Consider the following 16,316-nt stretch of genomic DNA (forward strand, 5'->3'; position numbering starts at 1 on the left):
AGAAAACTCTTTCATATTCATCTTTTAATACTAGTTTAATATAATAATATGAATACTAAAATGAAAAAAAGGATTTATCATAACTTATTTGACATATGTAGGTCACTGATTAAGTAAATCGATATGACATATAGTAAAAAAAAATTATATTTAATACTAAAAGGTTACTCGGATAATTATGCCTACAGAAAAAAGAGAATAGTTTATTTGTTAGGTGAAATCACTATTTTTTTTTTTTTTAAGAATAGGAACAATAATGATAATAATTGATTTAAAAACAAAATTAATAATGACAAAAAGGATTCAAAAAGTCAAACTGTCTTTAATGATGGTGTAAAGGCAAAGTACAGAGAAAGTTAGTTAGGAATTGAAAGGGAAAGGAAGATGAGTAGGGTTTGGTGTGTAGTGGTATCAGCGTTGTTGGCGTTGATGATGCAATGGCACGGAGCGTGGGGTTCCTACGCCGGGACCGCTAGTGCCATCATAGACCCTTCCAAGGTCAAACAAGTTTCGTGGAAACCGAGGTCTGTTTGTGTTTCTGCACGTGTTTTTTTTATCAAACACAAGTTGGTATTCAGCGAATGATGATTGCATTGATTTGGATGGTGCAGAGCTTTCGTTTACGAGGGTTTCCTGACGGAATTGGAATGCGACCACTTGATTTCCATCGCCAAATCGGAGCTCAAGAGATCCGCGGTTGCCGATAATTTATCCGGTGAGAGCAAGTTGAGTGATGTCAGAACCAGCTCCGGCATGTTCATTTCCAAGAATAAGGTTCCTTATCTTCATTTACTGCTATTAATTGCTTTTTTAGAATTTGGTTTTTTATGCTAGTGGTAGATCCAATGTCAATCTTATGCGCGCAGTATGTGGGGCTGTAATGTAACGATAGAGGAACATATGTTTATTGTCTTTAGCTTGAATTTTTTGTTAGTGAAAATGGTAGAATGGAGAGCTCTCAATGCTATCTGGTAGGTCCCAATAATTTGGTGGGACTACCAACAGGAGTCCATTTAAAGGATTACAACACAGGTCTAAATTGCAAAGAGTTTATTCCAACTATAGACTACTCAATTGGTCTTTTCTTTGAGTGTTAGCGGATCTCTGTAGAGAAGTTTGCCCAGCAAGTAAGCTTTTAATGGCGTCAAGGAAAATTGAACCCGCGTCCATGGGGAAGATGAGAGTTAAAAAATTGCACTGAATAATTTGGATAGTCATTTTCACCCATGAGATAGAGAACAAACTCTGGTGACTTGTAAATTCTGTTCCACCTGTGATCTGGAGAGTCACGAGTTAGGGAATAACGATGAGAACTGTTTTATAGAAGTATAACACGGTGAGTTAGGGAGATTATTCTGGTTGGTGTTTGTTAGTTGTCCTAGTTTTGGAAGGTTTTCTAGACATTATGGCGGGGGGTTGGCGGGAGGGTTTAGGTTTGTTATGTTGGTTGAACTTTGGCGGGTTCCTCTTTTAATTCGTATTATAAAAAAGAAAACTGTGCCGAGTACTTTCTATGAACTGTTTTTTACTCTGTTCAGTTATTTTATAGGATCCCATTATTGCTGGTATTGAGGATAGGATTTCGGCATGGACCTTTCTTCCAAAAGGTACGGTATATATAAAATCGGGATTGAAGTCTGCATGGTATTACTGTAACCTGTGGAACTTATATCTTAAGTGTTGTTATCGCATAAGGCTTTTACTTGCACTTGATTGGGACAATTGTAGTTATATGATTGTCATTTGTTATTGATTTTTTCTTCTGGTCCAATAATTTTCTGGATTACTCACAATCAATTTAGTTTTTAGCCTGAAACACTAACATTACAAGTGAATGAGAAGCCAGTCTTGCTATTAAAGGAAGTCTATCAATCAAGTCTCACTTCTGTAGTTATGGTAACGCAGTCTTTCGCTTTAAAGGAAGTCTTTCAAACAAGGACTTTAAAAAACATAGGAAGAAATCAGTTCTATACGAATCATGAATATGTTTACTTGTTGAATAGAACATAAGGACAATATATCAGGACTGAGATGTGATGCTAACTTTGGGTTTTCGAGCTATTAAGATTCACAGTTTTTTTAAGTTTTAGACAACCCATTCTTTCTCTTCCATATTGCTGTATAACATGGCCCTCCACAGTTTCCTTTCCGGTCTCATGCTGCATGCCAGAGGCCTATTGTGACTGTGATGTGTGGAATTGTTTATTGCAATTCTCATTCCACTAAAATGGCAGATTGAACTTTAAACTTGTCCCAATTAAATATCGGAATCTATTATCATTTATTAGTTGAAACAAGGAAACTGTTGATTGCATTTAGTGACATCTTATGTGTTCATTACGCTTTTATTTAAATATCAGTTTAGAACGTTTAAACTAACTCTACTAAATCATTCTTTGCAAATTTCTCATTTTAGCATGGAACTCTGTTTTCAAACAGTCCTACATTACTTTATTTCCTGATAAAAATTTTCCAATTTTATATTCTTCCACTAAATCATTCTCTGCAATTTTCTCATTTTTAGCATGAAATTCTGTTTTCAAACAGTTCCACATTACTTTATTTCCTGATAAAAACTTTCCACTCTTTCATCCGCCTTTTTTCCTGTGTATGGTACTCATGAAGCATTCAATTGGCTGCTGCTTATATTTAATAGTCATAAACATTTGATACACCATCAATAGTCAATAAATGCTTGACAACTCTCCGTACGTACCTATCCATTTGGAAGCAGCTAAAGAAAGAATTTAAAGCATTCAAAATTTACTGGACAAAATTAGAAATATAGGGACCAAAGAGTAGCTAGTGCGAATCACAAGTATCTAGTGCAAACTGTCTTCATAAAACCACGGGCCAAAAAATGTGTCTTCATAAATTAAGTTATTGCCTAATCAGTTAAATGATAGAAGTGCATTTCCAGCTTCTCTCCCCTCCCTTAACCCACGAGACGAAAATGTTAAAATAAGGAAGCAATAGTCAATTCCTTACAGCATTTGATTATTGAATTTCAGAAAATGGAGAAGACATACAAGTATTAAGATACGAGCACGGGCAGAAATACGACCCTCATTATGATTACTTTTCTGATCAAGTTAATATTGCTCGGGGTGGACACCGAGTTGCCACGGTTCTCATGTATCTCTCTGATGTAACCAAAGGCGGTGAAACAGTGTTCCCTAATGCAGAGGTTTGTCCACTATTTCACATATTTCCTTTGAACTAAAAATACAAAGGTGGTAAGTCATTGCTGTTATTGTTTTTGTCAAATTATTTTTCATGGTATCTCCATAATTATAATTGGCCTTCTGTTCTACTCAGATCCTTATTTTAGTTCTACATTTTTTGAGTGTCAACTGAATCTATCTCTGAGAAGTAATCAATATTTAAGTTACCCAAAATGTCTTGTGAGATTATATTAACCTCAGAGTTTTTCTCATCTTTTCACTAGTTGCTCATAGTTATTCTATCGATAAGCCTAGAGACTTCGCAAAAGCTTTGGTTTTAAAAGTTTGTGCTAGATTGGGGCCTCTTCGGCATATACTCAAATCGGTACCACTATATATTTTGATCTTACTAAGAACATTTCAGTTTTTGATAATGATAGAGATAGATTGGAATAGCAGATGCAATAGTTTTTGCGATATCATATTCTGTTTTTTTTTTCCACGCCAAGAATCCCCCTCTTTTGTCTCTCTTCTGTTTTTTTCCACGCCATGTATGTGGCAAGTTTCACAGAAGAGTCTGAACATTTTTCTAAGGAAATTGTTTTTTCCTTTTATATCTAGTATCTAAATTCAAATAAGATAACTTTATAATTCTGGTTACAGGAATCTTCACATGGCAAAGGTTCGGGAACAAATGATGATCTCTCTGAGTGTGCCCAAAAAGGAATAGCAGGTGGGCAATTGTACGAATAGTTGTTTTCTTTAGCGGTTTTTCGTCTCCACAAATTTCTTATGCCACATTTGCTGCCTGTCAGATTATCTTGAATGATTATTCTGTTTCCTTCTCGTCCGAACAATTTACAGTGAAACCAAAACGAGGTGATGCACTTCTTTTCTTTAGTCTCTTCCCAAATGCTATCCCAGACACCAGAAGTCTGCATGCAGGATGCCCTGTACTTGAAGGTGAGAAATGGTCAGCTACAAAATGGATTCATGTGGACTCATTTGATACCGTGGTTGGAGGGGAGTGCAGTGATCAGAATGAAAACTGTGAGAAATGGGCTAACCTTGGAGAATGCACCAGTAATCCTGAATACATGGTTGGATCTCCGGCTCTTCCTGGCTACTGCATGAAAAGTTGCAAGGCATGTTAGAACAAGTGTTGCTGAAGGCTATCCAGATTCAACTTGGTATTATTCATTTTTTCGTGAATTGTAATGTATTCTCTCTCATCAAATTGACTAGCTCCCTGATAGTGTTCTATTGCTTGGTCAACTTCAAGAGGTACATTTCTGAGTTATGAAGTTGTAATGGCAGGTAAAGCGGGATTCACCATTTTTTTTTCTCGGATACTTTTTGTACGTAAAACAACAAAGAGAGAAATGGAAATGTACGTTATTTTCGCTATTATAATGTTTTGACAATTTTGTTATGTTCTGTTGTTGCTTTCGTGGAATGAGAATATATCCAGAACTGGAGTTAAAAACTGAACCAAGAGAAGCAAAATATACAGTGAGAAGCCTAACTAGTGATTACAAAACATAATTTGCTGAATTTTATATTGGACTTTTACTCTGCATCATTATAAATTCATAGGAACTATTCCTGAACCTTATTTTAAGGAGAAGCACTTTTGGCAGCACGAAGAAAGTAACAAGTATCGGGTAGTGAGAAATATTTAGGAGGCCTTTACTAATTGTTAATACGAAATTCTTAGAGGTATTACTAAGTGGCAAGTATAAAGATAATTAAAATCGTAATTTAATTCATCACAAGTAACTCTCAAAGAATGATTATAAAGAAAATATGAAATATTTTTCATGTTTTGAAAATGTTATTGTTTAATATTTTCTTTGTGAAATATTAAAAAACAAAATAAAAAGACATGACATTATTGAAAGGTAGTAATTAGTACCTTTTCGTAAATGAAGGAAAGAAAATATTGTTGTGGGGCAACCTCCTTGATGGTGTGCAATAATTTGTGAATAAATTGATAAAGTGGCTCTTTGGTTAGGGTTTCCGTGGATGAAGTTGAGGCAAGATTACTGAAATCTGGTGATTATTATATTACTAATCTTTTCTCAAAAAGTGTGTCGTGTTAGAATAATTGAAAATGGTAAAGGCGTGCATAAACTGCTTCTTTTAACTGATTTTCTTACCAGGTCAATTCAAGTTTTGCTTTTGAAGGCCTGTGTTTTATTAGGTGATATATTTATTAGGAAGTGCTTTTGGACATATTCGAAAGCATTTATTCCTATAAATTGTTTTTTCCTCTAGTTATTAGCTTTGTAAATTCCTATAAACCTAAATAATAATATTTAAAAAAGCTTGAAAGGCCAAAATATATATTAAAACTTTAAATAACTATTATATTATAGAAAATAGAGAAAATAAAAATAATATATTCATATGGCTAAATGAGTTTATTTTCAAAACCAAAAGCTAAATTCATTAGTTAAATTGGTTAATCCATGTAAATTCACACTTAAATGGGTTAATCCTAACTAAGTTTTAATTAATGGAAATTCTGAGTCACATACAACAAATTAACTCATTTATCTAACTTTAACGTCATCAAGCAATTCCTATCACTCAATAATACGTATAATCTGGACCAACAGCTAACTATAGAAATATTCTCACCAATTAATTAATCACAATTTTCAAACAACTAATTTATCAATAATTAGTGAAAACATTCTTCATAATAATTTTGTCTTTTATGAATGATGTTTCACGGGAATGTCATGAATATATTTAATACATCTAAAATGTTGGTAGAGTGAGAAACATATAATTATGCTTTTTTTATTAGAAATAATTTTCAACTTTTAAATTATATTGATTTTAATATTTTAAAATAGGTTAATTTTTTACATTAAAACTAATGTATTTTGAAAACACGTAATAAAAACAACACAAAAGAGCGGACCACAAAATTTTGCTACTATACATGATTAAAAAATATTTCATAAATTGTTAGGTTCTGGTAATCATTTTTAAAATTGTCATAATAAATATAATAAAATATTCCCAGTCTAAGATTATTGAAAACTGAAAAGAAATTCTTTTTGAAAACTTTGTAGGCAAGATTACTATACTCCTGTGAGATGAGAAGATTTTAGATTACAGATGAGAGGAAGCGGGAATGAGTAATGTGGAAGGAAATGTTAGGAAGAAATGAATGAAAATGGTATAAATAAGAGAGAGAGAGGGAAAGTGGGGTCCCAAATGGTGCAGTGCAGAGCAAAGAAAACAAAGGCCAAACCTACATAACAGAAGAGAAGAGAAGATAATAGGAAGACACAAACCTTAAAATATTTTGCCTTCTCTCATTCTCATTCAAGGTACTATCTATCTATCTATCTCCTTCATTTCATTTTTTTCACACTCTTTCATTCACCGATAATAAATAAATAAAGATATTGGCTCACTCAGAAATTCACTGCTTCTTTTGTAACACAACATAATATAACATAACAACCACTACTGTCTTCCTGTTTTGTTTTGTGTTGTGTTGTGTGACAGACAACAGAGGAGCACGCCCAATAAACCATGGACGTGGGTCAGATGCAGAGACAGTGGATCGACTACGCCAAATCCCTTTTCCTCGAGGTAACCCCTCCACTCCATGCACACTTTCTCTTTCTCTTCTTTTATGTTCTTTTCAGCCTTTTTAAATTGCCAGTAGTAGATCTGTTGTTGGGTTGCTTTCAATTCTTGATTTTTTTTTGTTTTCGAAAAGGGGTTCTTGGATGGTCAGTTTCTGCAACTTCAGCAGCTCCAAGACGAGAACAACCCTGACTTTGTCGTCGAAGTCGTCTCTCTCTTCTTCGAAGATTCTGAAAGGCTTCTCAAAGATCTCACCTTTGCCCTGTCAGTACCGTTTCCTTCCACGCTCAATTTTGTGTTAATAAACCGCAATTAAAAATGGACCATGCATTTAAATAAAAGAACTCCCTTAGGTTTATGATTTTTTGAATTACGTCTTATTTTATTATTATAATTTAATGGGTTGGATTTCATTCCGTCACCTTTTGTTACCGTGGAAAATCCACATTTGGTTGTGAAAGCATTGATTGGATGAATATGTGAGAAACTTACGCAATGTTGTTTGTTAGTATTGTTTTATGTCAAGTGCATGATCTTCCATGTTCTTGGGGCTTTTCCTGTGCAGAGATCAGAATGGCGTTGACTTCAAAAAGGTTGATGCCCATGTTCACCAGTTAAAGGGTAGCAGTTCAAGGTATGGGGTTCTATTTAAAGCCAGCCAAAAAAATGTAAAATAGCGTGCAATTTGAATACGTTGGACTTTTTTGTGTCATTAAGCTATGTTGGTTTGGGTCTGTCCTTCCAATGCTTGTGTAACTACTCTTCCTATGCAGGTTGAATTTTATTGTTTAACACTCGGGATAAAAAGACTAATTAGGCTTAATTAGGAGAAACCAGTACTATGCTATGCCATCTTCTCTTAGGCAAATTTGTTTTTGTCTGTGGTTCACAGCATAGGTGCACAAAGGGTGAAAAATGCCTGCATTGCTTTCCGCAACTTCTGTGAGGAGCAGAACACTGATGCGTGAGTTGTTAATCTTCATAAAGTTGTTCAATAGTTTTTGGCCTCTCTAAGGATAAGTGCACAAGTTTGAATGAATAAGCTACTCGTGCTTTAAATGTTCAAGTGTGCTAGTTGGGCTGATTTCATGGTCTCATCATTGAAAGTTTTTGATTATTGCAGGTGTCTCAGATGTCTGCAACAAGTGAAGCAAGAGTACTGCCTTGTCAAAAATAAGCTTGAAACACTATTCAGGGTATTAAGTAGATGAAAAACTTAAAAAACTCAATATCATTCTATTTACATTCTGGATTTGTAATTTATATTTTTTTTTTTTTATGGATTCTTGATGCAGCTTGAGCAACAGATTGTGGCAGCTGGTGGGTCAATTCCTACGGAACTGAGTTTCAGTGGATGACTGGGTGGGTTTGTAGAGATGATTGTGTTATGATTCTCATCTTTGTTAAAGATTATCCTTTATCTTATGTCCATGGTGAATGTATGGTTTTTGTGAAGATATAAGATTCCATCCAATGTATCTTCTTTTTCACCAAAACTCTCTTCATAATTTATAATCTATTGCATGCTTTATTGAAGGATGATAGCAATATTAAATGAACTTTACCTCTTGTATTTCTCTTACGAACAAGAAAGAAAACTAGTGGTGAGAGCACAACGTAATCCTTTGAACACCAGCTATAATCTAGATGCCTTTGAACATTCGAATAAATTGCAAGAATGAATGATGCCTGAATTGCATAAATACTTATTTCACACTGTATACTTTTGTCCGTCTTTATCAGTTTGTTACATCATAGAGCGTGTCTATATTTACCTGTCAATGGACGTACACAAAACTTAACTGAACAAAATGTTTGGCCATGGGGAATGATACATGATTCTTTATTTACCTGAAGTGAGATGATGGGGTGGACTGGGGATGGTGATGGCATCAAATGGCATTATCCTATAAATGACAGTATTTAGGGTGAAAGAATAATATAGTGATATAAGCCAGTTGTCACCCCATGGCTGAAAGAATGTAGGGGTATAAGCTAATGGAGTTGTAAAGTCACTTTATTTTGGAATAAGAAACTGGTAAGGACGGCCAAAAAAAAGTATTAAAAATTGGTGTGGAAGATAAGAGAATCTTGAGGAGATATGATTCCTTAGAAGTCAAATCATGATGTAGTGGCGATGTCCCTTTTTGTCTACTCGTTAGTGGAGTAAATCACAAAAGGAAATGAATGCTCAACATGACCATATGCCTTATTACCAAACAAAATCGTTTTTGAAATTTGATGTTGATATTCTTAGGATGCCTATCTCAAACCTTAGACATCCTATCCCCACTGCGCTGTCAACTCACCAATGCCACGCTCACGCACATGCAGTCAAGATTTCTGTTCATTGATACAATGAAACATACCAAATAAATAACCATAAACTACATACCCGCCATATATTTTTATTTTTGTTTTGGTAGAGACAACTGCTACTCATGACAGAATTTTTAAACTGAATATTATACTATTCGAACGTTTGAGACGTAACATTTTTTAAGTTATTAGGCATTGTAGTACACTGTTTGATCTAAAGTTGATACAATTTTCATGTAAGAATATAAAGGGTGATTACAAGATGATAGCCAAAATCAGTATAGGTGAATCTGCTATATTTTGCTTTGAAGTATTTATCGTATCCTAAGTTACTTTATTTCTTTTCCTATATATGAAACTTAAAAGTATACATTAAGGCTTGAATAATATCAACCACAACAAAACCTGCAGTGTACAAAATAAGAAAACATGTTCTTTTAGAGGGAAACCATGAGGCAGTTCCCTCAAGCTTTTGTCATGAGGAATGTGGATGACTCCATTTCCTTCTCTGATCTTCAAAGCTTCCTACCTTAGCCGATTGGTTCCAGTCACCAAGCCTTTTTGCATACATCTTATGATAAGCCTTGGCATTCACATGGCTTAAAATTCTGACTAATTTTCCATCTTCCTCATCCACCACCATTTTTCCATCGATGGACACATCTCCTTGGGCCAAGACTTTAACCGGCTTCACCTCAAATTTTTCACTTAGATTTGAATACTTGTCAGCTAGGACAACAGCACCCAGAATTTCTCCTAAGAATGTATCCTATGACATTGCAAACACAAAACGTAAGTAGCAGAAACAGTATACAAAACCAAACGATAATAGTAACACAGTACCATAGTTTCATATTAAACTCAATATATTTACATTGACATTCATGACAAATGTGGTGAATTTTGCAAAAGCAACTTAAAAAAGTCATTATCAGTATGTTCTGTTGTGGATGGTGCGAATATTTTTACTATAGATTGCATGAAGATTAAATTCAACCTATAGTTTGTACTGTAAAGGGTTATTCGTTCATAAATTGAATTGTGTGAAAATTGTATAGACTTTTAAAATGGCTTCCTTAAAAGTCATACTTATCAAATTTATGGTTGGTTGACAGTGGAGAGCTCTTTAACGTTGACATAAAAACTAAGCTTGAAACCTATATGCTTTTGGTGATATTATTTTAAATTATTCTAGAGCTGATCCAATTTCCTTTCGTTTCAGTCTCAAAATATAAAGTTTTTGATATTGAAGTTATACCATATGCTGATATCTGTGGTGGTTTTTCTTCAGCCGTTGTAGCCTTAAAAGCACACGCTTGGAAAAAACAACTTCAGGTGTCTGTTCAATCCTACGCAACCAACATAAAATGTGTGAAAACGAACTTGCTTTATGCTGGACATTGAGTGGAATGAGTGTGATGTTAACTTCTGATTGAAACACTATTTTGGCTGCTAAAGGATCTAGGAACATATTAAATTCTGCATAGTGGTTGGAAGGAACAGAAAATACATTTCCGTTGTCATAGACATTCTTGTTGATGTGTCCTCCCACAACATAAACCTCCTGAAACATTGAAAATTCTTCTGTCATGTCTTTACTGCAAATTATAATCATCTTAGCTACAATTTTGACTTTACATGACAGAATGCTGAGGCAAATGAAGTTAAAATATTCAGTTCTAGGATTTACTTTAGACTAATATCTATGTTTCATCCAAATGACAGCAAAAATTCCAATTTTCAAGGATTCCTCTAACATATTTTTTAGTTATCCAATGTCCCAGGTTGCTTTCATAAAATTACAGCTTAATTACACCCACGAGACTTTAATTTGACTCGTGTGAAGGAAGTTAAATTTATTGATTTTTTTTTTTAAATTAGGTGAATTTGGTTTATTCATTGGTTTTCTTCTATTTAAAATCGTTAAATTATCATTTTCAACAAAAGCTTAATAAATTAAATTGTTTCAAACATTTTTCCACTTCAAAGTTATCACCTAAAAAATAAATTTCATTAAAAAATTAAAAATTAAAAATTTCCCTATCCAAAAGACCCCAGCATAAAATCCATCAAACTTGATCTAAATTTCACTAAATTTTTTACTTAAAAACAAGTAAAATCATTTCATACCTCAACCCTCCACAAGTTGAAAAAATTTGCTAGAAGAAAAATGATAAGGAAATCAAACTTTCTAATATTTAACAATGTAAAAGCTTTAGTTGAACACAATATATCAAAAGGCTGAAATCATGCACAACTTAAATTAAAAGGACTAAATTACTGATATTCTGAGATGATTGTGAAATATAACTTACCTCAATTCTTGAGCTAATGTTTTTCAGTGATACAACCTTTGCCAAAGTAGTCAAGGGTCCATTGGTTAATACTGTAATCTTAGATCTAGGTTCCATTGTTTTGAATACAGACTCCCAAATTTCCATTGCCAATGGTTGTCTGAAATTAAGGTGATCAGTATCTTGAGGAGCTTCAAACTTCATAGAATTTATAGGTGTATACCTAATCAGTCACATATCAAATTGTTAGTGTATATATAGTGTGTAACCTTTTAATAAATTTTCCACTTGCCATATATTTCTAATTCATTCTTCAAACATTTTTTAATTTTACAGAACAAATTTCATCATTTTAGTGACAGTAATAGCTTGATCTCCCTTGTAAGCATCAAGAACATAACAACAAAAGTACCTTTTGGGACTACGTGGCAAATCACGAGCAAGTCCATAAAGAGTGTCAGAGTCCAAAAGTCCACCATTTCCATGGGGAATTGCTTTAGCATAGTTGCAATCTCCAACAAGTGGAAATTGTGGGTCTGATTCATTCACTGCAAAAACTTCACCAAGACCAACTGGGATATCATCACGACCCATCATGTGTAGTAAGTCATAAATCACATCTATTGTTGCAGCATTTGTCCACCCAGTTGGACTCACAATTATTGCCTGAACCAAAAAACCCAATATCAGTTTTTGTCTTTTTAATTAACTTGTTTAAAAAAGCTATGATCTTTGGTTTTAAGGCTCACATAACAAGTAACAGTTAGATAAAGCATTTATGTGGGCACCTTAAATGAATGAAATAGCAGTTAAAATACCTTAAGATTTATAACTTGAACATCAACTTTAAGGAGGTAAAATAGAGCAAGAAAATCTCCTATGCTCATGTCCATATCAAACACAACAGGTTTCCCCAGTGTTTTGTTTTGAAAATTTGGCACATAAGTTACTTCTTTGTAGTGAGGAAACTGTGTAGTGAAGTTGAACCTCCCAGAATTTTGTGGTTGCTTTAAAACCTGACAACAACCATAACCAAAACAAAATTCATATCATCATTCATTTGAGATTTTGTCTCCTCACTGATGAGAGCATTTAAGACTTGTCAAATACAACATGAAAGGTTGAAAAGTTTGATAATCTCATCAAATGTAAAATAAATGACAATCTTTTCAATTAGTAATTATTATTGCACTGTTTAAAGTAAATATAAGCTAAATCTAATTCTATAGATCCAGTAATAGTCAATATACAGTTAACTCAGTGATGCGAAGTAATAATTGTGATAGAGGAAAATTTCTCGCATTGTAGCAATATTTGTGACGGATCATAATAATCATTGGGACAACATTCAATTAATCTAATTTGTAATAGATTTTATGATAAAATATTTTCCATTACTATGATGTTCGTTATATATATAATATTGATTACTTTTTATATTTCATAATTGAATAAAAATATTATTAATAAATATCAAGATTAAAGTAAAATTAAATAGGTTAAAGTAAAAGAAAAGCAAACTTACATTTAAGAAACTTTTGAAATATTGTTTGTCAAGTGGACTCCTAACATCTTGGTTAGGCTTTGCTTTAGTGGCAATAAGTACTTTGACTGAGTTAGGACCATCCACCTCAGATGTATAACCATCCTACATAACACATTTTGTAATCAATAAACAAAACAAAACCATTTTGATTAAGTATTTGTATAATCTGAAAGTTGAAACCAAAGATAAAAGGAAGTACCTGACATCTACCTTTCCCATTCTTGACAAGGCAAAATTGATCTTTAAGCCCTTGTTGAACATGACCACTATGCACTCCACCTTTCTTTAGATTGAATTTAGGTACTTTGAGGCCATCAAAGAATGGATTAGAGCCATCACATATTCCAAATGGTTTATTAGAAGTGATTACAGTTATGTTTCTGTACTCCATCTCAGCAAATTCGTTTTTTTTATTCGAGTTTCTCATGCTTGAGATTGCTACACCAGATGTGAAAGAATCCCACATAAAATAACTCTGTTAACAATGAGTCATCATCAGTATAAACTCCTTTTTACCTTACCAAACAAAATGTATGTTTCATATCAAAACTCATAGGCACATATTATTGAGATGTTACCGTGTAAAATTGGTTGTCAAGCCAAGTATCACGAGCCATTTTAGCCATTTTCAAGGACTTGAAACAGTATTGTGCCTCGTATGTGTCTTGACTTTTCTCAAATTCATTAAAGAATTCTTCAGTGATGGGAATTGTGTTTGTTGCATCAAGAGGGACAAGTGTAATAGGTATACCAGAATGAATAACCTAAAACAACATTCCCAATGAGGACAAAACTTCACTTACAGTTCTGCTACAAGTGTTATTCTTCCATCAAAATTGAAAATTTATCTAAATAATTAATGTTTGTGCATACAGTTTGAGACAAACCTGATATGCTGCAAAAGGGTCACCAAATATATTGAACTCTGCATAAGGGTTAGCTTTATAATTTGTGAATAAGTTGCCTCGGTCACCACATTGCTTAGGAACACAGGAAGAGGAAGCATTTTGGGGGCAACAAGTTGGGTTTCTTGACCTTACACCACCACCCATGATGTAAATATGTTCCACATTTTTCTTCAAGTGTGGATTATTCATAAGAAAAATAGCAATGTTTGTTTGCACCCCTATCACAATCAAACTTATTGGACCTGCAGATATTTTCTCAATCAGCACTTGCTGAGCAGTTGCTTGTTGTAAGGGAGTGTATTTTCTTCTCCCCTAATTCCATTATGGAATCAACAAGAAAATCAGTATTAGTATACAGATTACAAAATATTCCAACAAATGTAATTATCCTAAGCACTTTCAAGTCAAAGGTAAGTTGCTAAAGGAACATCATTAATTAGCAAAGGAGCATGTTGAATTTAACAGTGTTTATTATATACCTGTGGAAGGAAAGCTTTTCGTATGCCATAATTAGTATCAATATCTAAGAGCCCTCTTCGGCCCTTAGGAATGGCTTGCCTGTATCTGCAACCTCCTGTTGTTGTCATTCCCTAATTCAATGAAATTTCATTTGATCCAACATTTCAATCATGAACATGAATATGATGTGTTTGGAAAAGAAAAAGAAAAGGTCAGACATATACCTGTTCTATAATTGAAAGATATCCACCTACATTTGGGAGTATGGTACCGTTTGGGAGTATTCCACCTTCACCTCCCATTCCAACAGCTATGTCATCTCGTCCCATCATGTAAAGTATGTCATAAACTTGATTCACAGCATGTCCCACGTTAGTCCAAGCATTTGCACTAATTGTCACTCCCTATAGTTACATGTATATGCAACTTAAAACATCACAAAATTCCATATCCAAAATGGTAACATAATTCTCAGAATGGTGCATGACATAATCATCCTTTCCATCATGCCATACATGCAATGTTATCTTCATTAGATCAAATTCAGCCAGTTTTACAACACATGAAATACTGCTTATGGCTTATCCAGTAAAAAGAAAAAAAAAAAGTACACACTTTTTACCATGACTGATCCTTTATCACGTTAATAGGAACATCAAACAGATTTGCTAAAAAGTAAAAGTGATTTCAACCGAGGAGTAGATTATCCTACTTAATCAATCAAAGCAATGACAGTAAAACAAAAATGAGAAAACAAATAAAGGAAATCCACCATATGTTGCTGAATTTGCTTTGGTGTACTAACCTCCAATTGAAACTCTGATTTATTGAGCTTCAAAAGGTAGAGCAGAGCAAATACATCATCAGTATCAACATCTGTATCCAAAAGAATTCGATGATGTTGGCCTCCCGTAGTAGTTGCAAACATAATCAATACCATAGCTAGGCAAAACTTCATTGGAGACATTCTCTCTGTACTTTTGGAGTAACCTTGAATTCTGTCATATGCAGTTGGAATGTCAAAGAGTCAAAAGGAGGAAGTGAAAGGAACGTAAATAAATTATAAGGGGGTTGAAGAAAAGGTCAGACACACCTGTTAGAAATGTAGAATTGAAAAACAACTTAACTTAGGTGTTCATTGGCTTTGTAATGCATGAAATAGCATACATGCAATATTAATCTATTCTGGCAATCAACGGAGAAGAGAAGGATAAAGAAGAAGCTTAATTTTGAAAAGTAACTAAATGCTAAAAGAGTATAGTAGGATTGGGGTGACTCATGATCTTACTTGTGGTTACCTTTAAAGATCTGTTATTCCATTTCTTTCATGAATAGCATAGTTACAAGTGTACTTGTTTCTGTTTGGTCTACACCAAAAGACAACAAAGAAAATGATTTAAAAATACATTTTTTTTTTTAGGGTTGATTTTTACCTTTTCATTAATCTTGTTGAGTTAAGCTAGAGGATGATTTTGACTTATGGTAAAACAGAAAAGACAAACAAAATAAACAGTGAGAAATGAAAAGTGTAATGATAAAAGAAAAGAAAAGAAAAGAGGACGATGAGAAGTGAAGGCAGATAACAGTTACCAACACATGAACAGATAGAACTATGGTGCTGTAAAGGTTGATACAGAGAGCTTGTTTTGTGGTATGAGAGATGAGAGAATGGTGTTGGTAATTGTTGAAGAACAATTTGGTGAGTGTTGAAGAATAATTGAGAGAATGTGAATATGTTAACTTAATATGCATGTTTTATTTCATATTCAAGTAAATGGTGTTGATATTGTTGTTATATGAATGAAATTTTCCACTGCATCTGCGTTTAATCACCTTCACGAATATATGCCTCACACAGAAAGTCAAATTGTAGTAATACAAATAGTATAATTCTAAAAAAGTTTAGAACTTAAAAGAATATATTATTTTTTTTCATACGTGTTATAAAACTTATTTAATTAAAAAAATTTATAAAATTTCAACTTATGTTACATGATTCATCATATAGGGCAAT

At 33.5% G+C, this 16,316-nt stretch overlaps 3 protein-coding genes across 6 annotated transcripts; 2 read left to right on the forward strand and 1 right to left on the reverse strand.

Moving 5' to 3' along the window:
* The first annotated feature begins 319 nt into the window (after positions 1-319).
* Positions 320-4,574, forward strand: LOC106775186 (probable prolyl 4-hydroxylase 4). The gene is made up of 6 exons (XM_014662265.2): positions 320-524; positions 612-774; positions 1,550-1,607; positions 3,012-3,187; positions 3,828-3,897; positions 4,029-4,574. Exons 1-6 carry the CDS (start codon positions 385-387, stop codon positions 4,316-4,318), a joined length of 897 nt encoding a protein of 298 aa, XP_014517751.1. The 5' UTR covers positions 320-384; the 3' UTR covers positions 4,319-4,574.
* A 1,735-nt stretch (positions 4,575-6,309) lies between these two features.
* LOC106775067 (histidine-containing phosphotransfer protein 1) lies at positions 6,310-8,312 on the forward strand. Its single transcript, XM_014662104.2, has 7 exons — positions 6,310-6,511; positions 6,693-6,779; positions 6,910-7,040; positions 7,342-7,410; positions 7,669-7,740; positions 7,900-7,972; positions 8,072-8,312. Exons 2-7 carry the CDS (start codon positions 6,720-6,722, stop codon positions 8,132-8,134), a joined length of 468 nt encoding a protein of 155 aa, XP_014517590.1. The 5' UTR covers positions 6,310-6,511; positions 6,693-6,719; the 3' UTR covers positions 8,135-8,312.
* Positions 8,313-8,446: 134 nt separating this feature from the next.
* Positions 8,447-15,934, reverse strand: LOC106775264. Of its 4 annotated transcripts, none has more exons than XM_014662364.2 (13): positions 15,893-15,934; positions 15,108-15,300; positions 14,527-14,706; positions 14,323-14,433; positions 13,823-14,155; positions 13,514-13,699; positions 13,135-13,410; positions 12,915-13,037; positions 12,208-12,405; positions 11,802-12,055; positions 11,411-11,612; positions 10,354-10,659; positions 8,447-9,864 (listed from the first exon to the last, which is right to left on the reverse strand). In XM_014662364.2, the coding sequence occupies exons 2-13, from the start codon at positions 15,267-15,269 to the stop codon at positions 9,571-9,573; spliced, it is 2,625 nt and encodes an 874-aa protein (XP_014517850.1). In that variant the 5' UTR covers positions 15,270-15,300; positions 15,893-15,934; the 3' UTR covers positions 8,447-9,570. The 4 variants fall into 4 exon arrangements, with proteins under 4 accessions (XP_014517850.1, XP_014517848.1, XP_022642710.1 ...); XM_014662362.2 differs by lacking the exon at positions 15,893-15,934 and adding an exon at positions 15,396-15,590; XM_022786989.1 differs by lacking the exon at positions 15,893-15,934 and having other exon boundaries at positions 11,411-11,549; positions 15,108-15,590.
* Between the last annotated feature and the right edge of the window lie 382 nt (positions 15,935-16,316).

The sequence above is a fragment of the Vigna radiata genome, chromosome 10 (assembly GCF_000741045.1).
Source record: "Vigna radiata var. radiata cultivar VC1973A chromosome 10, Vradiata_ver6, whole genome shotgun sequence".
Taxonomy (NCBI): Eukaryota; Viridiplantae; Streptophyta; class Magnoliopsida; order Fabales; family Fabaceae; genus Vigna; species Vigna radiata.

What these genes read in the sequence shown, in the direction of transcription:
- LOC106775067 (XM_014662104.2), top strand. Translation starts at nt 6,720, where the DNA reads ATGGACGTGGGTCAGATGCAGAGACAGTGGATCGACTACGCCAAATCC. An exon ending in AAAGATCTCACCTTTGCCCT is followed by an intron (nt 7,041 to 7,341) that starts GTCAGTACCGTT and finishes TTTCCTGTGCAG; the next exon opens with AGATCAGAATGGCGTTGACT. An exon ending in GAGGAGCAGAACACTGATGC is followed by an intron (nt 7,741 to 7,899) that starts GTGAGTTGTTAA and finishes TGATTATTGCAG; the next exon opens with GTGTCTCAGATGTCTGCAAC.
- LOC106775264 (XM_014662364.2), bottom strand. Translation starts at nt 15,269, where the DNA reads ATGTCTCCAATGAAGTTTTGCCTAGCTATGGTATTGATTATGTTTGCA. An exon ending in ATGGGAAAGGTAGATGTCAG is followed by an intron (nt 13,038 to 13,134) that starts GTACTTCCTTTT and finishes TGTGTTATGTAG; the next exon opens with GATGGTTATACATCTGAGGT. An exon ending in ACATTAGCTCAAGAATTGAG is followed by an intron (nt 10,660 to 11,410) that starts GTAAGTTATATT and finishes TCAATGTTTCAG; the next exon opens with GAGGTTTATGTTGTGGGAGG.
- LOC106775186 (XM_014662265.2), top strand. Translation starts at nt 385, where the DNA reads ATGAGTAGGGTTTGGTGTGTAGTGGTATCAGCGTTGTTGGCGTTGATG. An exon ending in TGTTCATTTCCAAGAATAAG is followed by an intron (nt 775 to 1,549) that starts GTTCCTTATCTT and finishes GTTATTTTATAG; the next exon opens with GATCCCATTATTGCTGGTAT. An exon ending in TGCCCAAAAAGGAATAGCAG is followed by an intron (nt 3,898 to 4,028) that starts GTGGGCAATTGT and finishes AACAATTTACAG; the next exon opens with TGAAACCAAAACGAGGTGAT.